At 37.2% G+C, this 10,477-nt stretch overlaps 1 protein-coding gene across 1 annotated transcript in view; it reads left to right on the plus strand.

The window, feature by feature from the left end:
• The window catches only part of pou6f2 (POU class 6 homeobox 2), a 68,582-nt gene extending 63,770 nt beyond the window's left edge, over window positions 1-4,812 (plus strand). The window contains exon 10 of the mRNA XM_078280592.1: window positions 2,936-4,812. Coding sequence (XP_078136718.1) covers window positions 2,936-3,443 — 508 coding nt within the window. The 3' untranslated portion in view covers window positions 3,444-4,812. The remainder of the gene's footprint in view (window positions 1-2,935) is intronic.
• Window positions 4,813-10,477: the final 5,665 nt, after the last annotated feature.

The raw sequence follows: 10,477 nt of genomic DNA on the forward strand, positions 1-10,477 counted from the left end.
ACATGACATCCTGATGTTTTAAGTAGAGGGGAAAACTTCACGTGCTTTAGTTTAGTTAACATCAACACAGACATGAAGTTTGAGGAGGAACGGGACGTCACGGTAGCTCTGGGGCTCCGGCTCTGAACCCAGACAGTGAACAGACACTGACAGATGCTTCCATCTTGTCTCCTTCCATTGCTCAGTATGTTTCCAGGCGCTTTATTAGTTTATCTAAACAGGCACAGGCATTACAAGAGGGCATCATCAAACCAATGATGTGCCAGTGTGTCCCCATATGGCTCAAATTTGGCTTGGTTTAGCTACTATGAATATGAAAAATCTAAAAACTGCCACACGTCTCATTTTAATCATACATTTTAAGATAGAAAACATTGATAACTATAGCCCTAATATGTGCTGTCACACTGCTGATAATTTAATTCACCATTATAAACACTAGGATTACTGTCCTCATTAGTTAAATCTTTCAAAAGACACTGACTCATTGATTTGACTCAATCTAAATAAACATGACCGGCTTATGAAAACATAATCGTATATATTTTATCAGTAGCCCTAAGTAGAGCTAGACAATAAACCTACTGATGTTATGAATCTCTTACAGATTCAAATGGATTATATATCACAAGGGCATATTTAATATTTTTATATATGACCCATTCTTCCATGACAGTTTTCAATAAATGTCTATAAACAGACAATAGCTATACGAAGCAGCAGTGCTGTGTCTTAAACTGGTCATACTGTCATTAAACAATACAAACTTGTAAGAAGTAAACCATGTATAAAAAATACTAGTTGTCGTAGTATCATCTAGCCCTCATTTTAAGCATGTACTTCTCAAAGACTCTGATTGATGGCTGTAAACCTTCCGGCAATCTGTTATTCAGGCCTAAACATACAGCATGTCTAAGCAGCCTCCTGAGGTACTTTTAAGAAGAGAGGTGCATTCAGGGCCATTTCTCCCTCGTGCTGATGCACTAGACGAGGGCATGCATACCCCAGCTGAGCAGCTCTCAACTCATTTTAGTATCTGCGGTTCCTGTTGATCCATGAAATGTCCTGTCTCTAGTGACTCCTCATATTTACTAATGTATTCCCCGCGGTATGGAGCCCTCCTCTTTCCACTGTTTAGGAGGAGGTTATAAATAATACCGCCTGTCGACAAGGAGGAATGCACCAAACGAGGTGTAGAAGCAGGGGAAGTTCATCCACACACGGTCATCTCCCCCTCACTGTTGTTGTCTGCAGCAGCTCACCTCGCCATTAAAAATGTCTTGTGTGCATTGTTTGTTCCACCGAGAGCAGAGTAGATCTCGGCTGTCTCTCCGGCAGAGCTGCTGTCAGTTCAAGAGTTGTTTTACTAAAAGCATTCACACACGTCACACTCATGTTGGTCCCGGAAACACTTTTAGTTAACTCATGTGCGCTTATTTATTTGTTAATGTTTGAAAATCAGATCTTAAAGAGCATCTTATATAAGAAATCTTCCTCTGCTAATAGTCATCTGATGTTTAATAAAGATTTTATTATCTGTGGTTAAATTTAAAGTTATTTATTCTGGACGTCTGTCTTAGATGTTTTTTGCAAAAGAAACCTCAGGGTGCATCCTGGTGGCCTAGGGGTCTTAGACTCTGACAATGTATTTGCAGTCCAGCTTTGTTACATGTCATCAATCTTCTTTCTTCCTTCATTTCCTGTCACCTTCTAAATTGTCTGCTATTAAATAAAAGCAGAAATTCCTTAAAAAAATACTTAAAAACGCAGAGAGAGAGACAAGAGAGTACAAATTGCAAATATACAAGATCACCAACGCGACAACAAGAATCTCACACAGACACACCCTTTACAACAATCACAAATATTCTTTAAAATATCAATAAGTAATCTAAGAGGAATCTCATTTGCAATTGTGTTGCAGTACACTCCAGTGGTAAGGCTCATATTTGATGGCATTTTGCAAAATTAGGCAGTTCCAGATTCTCGTCAGTCAGACTGATTTGCCTTCTCAATTTAAAGAAAAATTACAGCAATCTCAAGAAAAAACACTATTGGTCAGGCTCTGGTCAGTAACAGTAAATTATAATATTAAAAAACAAAATAAAGTAGTCTCCTTTCCCGCAGTGAGTCTGGATGACCCACCAAATAACATAAACATTACAGACATGAGAGGAATCGTTTTACCGTCAAATATAAGACTATCATCTTCATCATATCTTATTCTTTGCCAGCAGTGTTTTAATAAAAAGCTTCATTCTCCGTTCTTACTGTGACTTGCTAAAATGCTCAGAGTACATGTAAAGTCAGAATTATGTGTCATGCAGCCATAAAGTTACAGGAACTTTCAGGATTAGAGTGTGCAAATGTATTCTTATTAAATATAAAATGAGACATTGTTAAAGGATGAGGGAAAGTTTGAAAAATGTATTAAATGTACATTTTCTTTAATAATTAAAATTATTTTTGTAAATAAATGATGGTGCCATATTTAACTGCATGCATTATTGGATTTTTTTTTTTTTTTTTTTATCACCTGAGGGAAAGAAATGGGACATTTTGGAGTAATTCCTGTTTTGTTTTTTTGTTGATTTATGAGATTTTCAAGTGCAGTATTTAGTTAGATGGTTGCTTTGTTTTTGGTTCAACTGGACCTGATTTTAGTCATTGGCAATCTCCTTGCTCCACTATTGCCAATTTGGGACAGAGGCACAGCCTCCTCCAGAAAATTAACACACTACTGGCAAACGTCACCTCCAGCTGCTGCAGCTGAGGTGTTTCCAGGTGCATAATATAAGAGTTTGGCTCGGATGTGTACCTGGATGGTAGTCTCAGTCCCTGTGGCATTCTGGTTGAGGAGACTAAAAGGCAGGCAGCTTATCCCTTGTTCTGGCAGGGCACCTAAGTAAGATTCTTTTTTCTCAATTCTCCCCAGACACACCATCCTGAGAAGCCACTTTTTCCTACCACAGGAAGCCCAAGAGAACACTATAGGTAACAGTCTGACAGGCAAACTGAACCCTGGCCTTTTATATCCTGCCAGGTTTGAGAAGTTGGACATCACCCCTAAAAGCGCCCAGAAGATTAAGCCTGTTCTGGAGCGCTGGATGGCCGAGGCTGAAGCCCGCCACCGATCCGGCATGCAGAACCTGACTGAGTTTATCGGCAGCGAGCCTTCTAAAAAACGCAAGCGGAGGACCTCTTTCACCCCGCAGGCACTCGAGATCCTCAACAGCCACTTTGAGAAGAACACACACCCCTCCGGACAGGAAATGACGGAAATAGCTGAGAAACTGAACTATGACAGGGAGGTGGTGCGTGTCTGGTTCTGCAACAAGAGGCAAGCCTTGAAAAACACAATAAAGCGTTTGAAACAGCCCGAACTCGGCCCGGCTGCACCAATGGACCCTCTCACTGATTCTCTAGAGGAGCTCCCGAAATGAACAAGCTCTACGGCAAAACAGAGGAGTTGAAAAGAGGCAGCCATTAAAAACAACCGAGGCGGATGAACTCATCTTGAAATGAGAACTGAAAAATGTTCCCAAGTCACCTGGATGGACAGTCATGAGTTTGCAAACAAAAACTATGTGTTGTCAGTGTGATTACCACACCAATGTAAATGACCTTGGCGAAACCAAAAACATGAAAAAAGAGATTAATATCTGAGTATTATGTAAAAACATAAGGTGTGCTGTTTCAAAGAGTTTTAGATTCTGGCCTTACAGGCCACACTATCGCCCAAATTCTGGTTCCCACGAGGAAGGATTTAGTAAAGAGATCATACCAAATCAAAACACTATTTACCAAAGTCTGTTGCATCGGAGTACTAAGAATAATTTTGTAATGTAAATGTGCTCTAAATTTTTACATTTGTACTGGCAAATCTAAGCTATATGTGTGAGTTTGAGTATACATTTTATCTTTGTCTCGCTTACTTTTTTCTTCATTGTTTGTATGTAAATATCTTAAAAAAACAAAACAGAAAAATGCTGTCTTTGAATTGAAATCACGCTGAAAAAGTTTCTCTTTTGGACAAAAAAAAAGTTAACCTTTGCTGTTAAACAATTGCATAATAATGTTGTTTGCCTCTGATTTGTGTTTCATCTGCAAATATTTTCAGTCACAGTGTAACTTTGTACAACTTTTACAGGTATTTATTAATAATCTCATGAGATTGTTTCAAAGGACGAACGGAGGGTGTAAACTAAGGACTTTCACATGATGATGATGATGATGATGATGATGATAATGATGAGGGGTTTCAGTGTCTGTCAAGTCTACTGCAGCTTTGTTTTGAACTACTGTGTCATTCTGTTGCCAAAGCCTGATAGCCAAAGAACACATACATTTCAGCTCAAGGACTGGTGAAGATTTTACCTTGCTCGTTCACACGGCTTTCTCCCCCATTTTTCTAAAGTGTTTTACTCTGTGGGTCAAGTTTAACAAAAAAAAACAAAAAAAAAACACTACCATGTCAAACAGCTCCAACAGAGTCTGCTGTAATAACTTATCACTGCAATATAGAAAATGTGTTGGATGAATTTTCTTTTAAGCAAATTAGCTTCTGCATGCTTCAACTCAAAACACGTAGGATTATTTACAGCCTTGGCTGTATAGATTTATAGATTTCATCAGGCAACCCAAAATTAACATCTAACATCACTGAAAATAACACATTCTTTTACATAATAAAGCCTTTGATTAAGCCCTAAAACAAACTAAACGTGTGGTTAAAGCCTGTTTGTTGCCACTGACCAAACTACTGAGCTCATTCCAGTTCATGTTTTTTATAACCTGAATATTTCAACTCAAACGTGGTTTTCTGCAAAGATAAATGTTGTTTTACAGGTTTACAGATGTTACAATCAACATTTTAAATGAAATGTGTTTTTTGTGCACCTATGAATTGATTTCTACTACAGTAAAAAAAAGCTTTAAAAATGTTAATTTCAACAGATTCTCTTACAAGATTTCATGCATTTCTGGTTATTTTGGGGGTAAAAAATGTATTTCAATTAACTCTCCATCACTGTGTACTAAACTGTTCATTTTACATGGTATTACCTTGTAAAAGAACATCTCTACAAATATGTGGCTCTCACGAAACCCCTCACAGGAAAAGACAAAAAAAATAAGTGAATGTTGAGAATAAGTGTCACATGTCAGAACGAGTGAACTTAATTTGAAGTGAGGCGAAATTTGATGCAATTTATTCAGAATTGTGTCTGCTTGATATCTGTCCTTCCATGTCACATTGGTTATCTCAGTCTTTCAATCCCCTGTGCACTGCTGTGTTCTTCTTCACTGGAAAACACGCACACAAACACGCTCTGTAAATGTTAGAAAATACATGGAAAAAGCTTTATATGCTTGTGTTTTAAAAGAAATAATTGCAGGAAAGGCAACCATAGATTCATTTCTTTTGGTGCGCAGAGACTTTAGATATATTTTTCATTATATATTCAAGTCAATTTTCATCTGCACGCCTACAGCAACACCTACTTTACAAATTTCTTTTTTCTTTTTGTATTTCCACCTTTATGTTCCTTCCAATATATCATTCAGGCAAATCTTTGGCCAACATGTCTGCATCCACCCACAAGACAAACTTCTGAGAAAGCAGCAGGCTCCTGCAGGTAGAATATGGATATGTTCTGAGGCTTATCAATAAAGCTGTAACCAAAACCAAAAAATAAAATAAAAAAGAATACACAGAAAGGAGTTATGCCTTCGCTCAACTTTTCAATGCTGGACCAAAGCTCTATAGTTATGCACATTGTACAAAGAAATAGATTAATGTTGTTGACAATCTTTAAAAACAGAGATAAAAGAATTGAAGAGTAGAAATGTACGTACAGTAGTCCATTCAAGGTTTACCTCAGTATTGTTCTTGTAAGAATCATACAAACGCCATACAAGCAGCAGCAGGTCAGTAGAAAAGACAGATGGTTACTCTGCACTGTGTCAATGTTCACCTTCAATGTGGAGGGAGAGGCTTGTGTTTTATTTATTATAATGTAACACATGATTGTTTTATTTTTGTGAAGTGGTTTCCTGAGCCACATGTGACTCTGGTCATCAGTTTTTTTGTTTTTGTTTTTTGCATTACTTCTCATTCGTTGTGACGTTCACCTCTCAGTTTTCACAGACCTGTAGACCCGTGTAGAAAAAGGAGATTAGAGTAATTGTACTCTTTACCCAATTAGGAGGATTTGTTAATCACCTTTAAATGCTTTTGTGAAATTTTACTAACACAAACAAACTGGTTTGACGTTTTGTTAATAGTCGAAGAACTTGAAACCAAAGCTGAAGAGCCTACAGAGGTTAGTTTTCATTTTTTTTATAGACTGAAACTGTACTTAATCTATAGAGCAATATCTGTTTGGTCAGTTAAGCAGCACTTTGTGTATTTCCCAAAAAAAAGCTTCAAGTCTGTCACATTGATTTGTACCATAATTAGTAATAAACAATTGTTTGACATTAACTTTTTGTCCTGTTTTCAGTGGAATCTTTTAAAAGATGTATTGATCATTAGCTAAATTCAATTATGATGGAGAAAAACCCAGCTGAACTTGTACTAAAGCTAACTAACTTAGCAGAGTAGCAGTAACAATAACTGACATTGAATTCATGTGATTTGGAGTGATAAAACTGCCTTTAAATAACATATTGAAATGTATTGTCGTGTAGATGAATCTATATTATTGATTTAAATTTGGTAGAATTTGTTATTCCACACAACTAAATGAGACAATAGCGAAAATAAATCTCATAAATGAGGCAGTAGCTAAATTCAATCATGATGGAAAGCCAAACTCCTGCTAAAGCTAACTAGCTGAGCAGATTAGCAGTAACTGCCATCTCACTCTAACTGTACATCACGTAGGCTATTTAAATTATCATTGAATTGAATGTTGGCAATTCAATTTGTTATTCAACTACATGAGACAGTAGCTAAATCATGAAGAAGAAAAAAAAACAAGCTAAACTCTTGCTAACTGAAACTGTAGCAGTAACTGCCATCTCAGTTTTGGACTCCAGTGGAACCCATGCGATTTGGTTTGGTTAAGCTGCCTCTAAATCACATGTATGTTTATTAAATTGTATATTAATTTATCATTGGTTACAATCTTGGAAATCCCTTTTGGTATTCACCATAACTAAAAGTTAAAAAAAATTAGCCAAACTGCTAAAGACAACTAGCACTATCTCTATGGTGATAGATAGATAGATAGATAGATAGATAGATAGATAGATAGATAGATAGATAGATAGATAGATAGATAGATAGATAGATAGATAGATAGATAGATAGATAGATAGATAGATAGATAGATAGATAGATAGATAGATAGATGTAACACAAGTAGCCTACCGCTTGCTGTACAGTTCAAAGGTTTCAGTAACATACAAATATTCTACAAACATCACTGACTTCTCTTTTCATCTTTTTCAACTCCACACATAAACACTGATTGAAAATGTCAAATAAAATCAAACTCGTCCTGACTTTCTCTCTCTCTGAGAGGTTATGATCAAGTGTATCTTAAATCATTTCCGTAAACACCTTCACATTAAAGGTGTTTTTTTGACATTTAACCTATTGTTGTTGAATAGTGGACTGACTACTTGATGTATTTAATGAGAGAGGTGGCTACACAAAGAGCCGTACATACAATATTTAGCTATTTATTTAAATTCCCTTGGGGTCAGTAGAGAAGAATACATGTCAGGTTTGCTTCTCATCAAAGCTTCATGTGTTTGCCTCACCAAATAACAACAAGACAAGTGTAAAGAAGAAGAAATATATAAATAAACGGGGAGAAAGCCTTTTGAAACGAAACTCAAAAGTTTGATACAGCTTCCCTGTCCATGATGCCTTTGAAAAACGGGCTGCAGGCTGCTGAAAAGAAAGCAGTAAATAAATAAATAATAATAATAAAAAGCACAAGACAACATAAATTATTAACATTAGACTGAAAACTGATGTTCAAGATGCTTTTTCGTCTTCCTTTCAGCTCTCTCACCCCCCTTCATTTCAAAACATTGGATGTATTTTTGAGTGGTGATGGCTGAGGTGTGCACAGCTCCAGTCAGTTATTTGATCTTCTTTTGTTTTCCATCCGCGCCATTTTCATCGTCTTTCCCATTAACAATGTAATTGTGCAGATGCAGCTCCTGACCCATATCTGTTTTCTCAAACTGTTTATATTCTGCAGCTGATAAAAGTTTACTTTTTATTCTCTGTCTGCAGCAACAGTAACAGTGCGGGTAACAGGCAAATTATAGAGAAACAGTCAAGATTTGAGCTTTGTATCAATCCTTCTTCGATGTGAATCTGATAAGATGCATGAAAAGTTTTCAAGTTTTATAGTATCCTAGATTTAACAACTTAAAAAAAGAAAGTATATTCCATTCCTAAAAAAGCTCCTTTCTTTCTTCGTACTTGACCCTGCATAGATTTTAAGACATTTTGCATGGTGACACTTAAAACAAACAGGAGTAAAAATGCCACTTCATGAAGTAAAGTTCTCAGTATTGATGAACCATGTTATCGACATCTTATCAGAGGACCTAATGACACATTCAAGTTAAACACTGTCAAGATGTTTTAATCCCCACATATTTCAGCATAATCCAAATCAACAGTTTATGACCCACTTTTCATACATGTGACATGTTAATTCAGTAAAGTCAATTTTATGTATAAAAGTCCAAAATCACAAGTTTGTCTCAGAGAGCTTTAGTCTTACAACGTAAGATAGGATCCCACACTGCCAGGTTTTAAGAGAACAGCATGTTAACATTCTAATTATGACATATTAGATATATTAAACGTATCCATTAATGCCCAAATAAACACACTTGTCATGTGCTCAGTGACTGGATTACAAATTGGGCAAAGCAGGAAACTGCGCTGGGGCCCCAAAGGCTCCAGGCACCAGATTGATTGGGTGGCAATTAGATGGTGGTAATTCAAATAATGCTATGAGAACAAATGGATGTGGCAATATACACCATGTCAGAACAATATAAAGTGAAATGAAGGCGTTAAAACTAGAGTTGGAGGCCCCACTATGAAATGGGGCCTCAAGAATAACACAAGTGTTGCCTTATTATTTCAGCTCATGTTATGCTGAATTGTGCTATAAATGAATTTAACACAATCAAATTGTTAAACAGTCTCGGTATTCCAAACTAGATTAGGCTATAAATGCTGCGAGGTGTGGCATTGATCCACGCTATGCACTCCTCATAAAACAGATGGAACATGAAACAAGTAAATAAACATGAAATCCCTCTACCTTTAAACCCCTGATTTGGATCAGGAATAACGTACAAAATCTTTAACTGGAAGAAATCTCAGCAGGAAAAGCCCAAAGGAAGGATCCCTCTCAGGAAGGACACACATGAAACAAGCCATTAGTAATAATAATGAGAGGTAAACATCAAACTCAGAACATAAAGTATGATATTTAGTAAAGATGAAGTGAAAGCTTTGGGTAAAGTGCTTTACTCAGAGACAAACTCAGAATCAAACTCGCGCTTTGTTCAAAGAGGAGTGGAGCCACATTTTCTTCTTCTTTTCTTCACAGAGATCCAAGAGCAGTATACAGTAGTTTGAGGATTCACACGTGAGCCTTTGTTGTGTATGATGTTTCTAGTAAATACAGTAATCCAGTAAAGAAGAGTTTGAGCTCTGAATCTTGTGGTTTGTTGTTATTTTCTGAACCTGTAAGAGCAGCTGAGGTCTCCTTAAGAAGGATTTAAAGTGAACTTTAAGTGCTTTTCTTTGTGTCCCTCCATCTCTCTCTCTATCTCTATATATATATATTTTCTTCTAAACAGAATCAAAGTGAAGACTCCAGTCTGACTTGTTGCAATAAAATATTCCTGTTCAACCTGCAACCACCTGAAATGGTCCTGAATGGGGGAGAGGGAGGCCGGATAGAAATATTATGACATGTCGGCGCTCCAAATGGATTATGTTTCAATATCAGTCAGGACACAGAAACAGAGAGGTGGAGGGAGAGAGTGCATGTGTTGGATGCAGATGGTTTTAAATTGCTGCCTTTGTTTTCCATCAGGCATGAAGCATTCACTTTCCTTATCTTTCAGACAATGCGTGGTGGGCTGATGTTCTGGGTAAATGAACTGTCGGTATATCCCTCACACTCCCGCTCCTCCACCTTCTTGTTTTCACTTCCTCCTCAAGGTTGAGATGTTGGTGCACTGACTGTGAAGCCCGAGCTGCTCAGGCGTCTCCCACTTTGCTACTCTGCACACCCAGATACCTCTGGGGGTGCAATTACCAATCCTCACATGCAATTGCGGTTGGCCATGCATATGATCCCTTTTGCTTTCACTGTTGTTTCTGTGGGGTTTCTTTTTTTCTTCAGCGTTATGAGCAATGACACAGTGTGAGGTATTTGCAGGTAGAGGAGTTAATAGCCCGGGGAATTTACAGAGACACCTG

This window comes from Sander vitreus, chromosome 22 (assembly GCF_031162955.1).
Source record: "Sander vitreus isolate 19-12246 chromosome 22, sanVit1, whole genome shotgun sequence".
Classification (NCBI taxonomy): domain Eukaryota; kingdom Metazoa; phylum Chordata; class Actinopteri; order Perciformes; family Percidae; genus Sander; species Sander vitreus.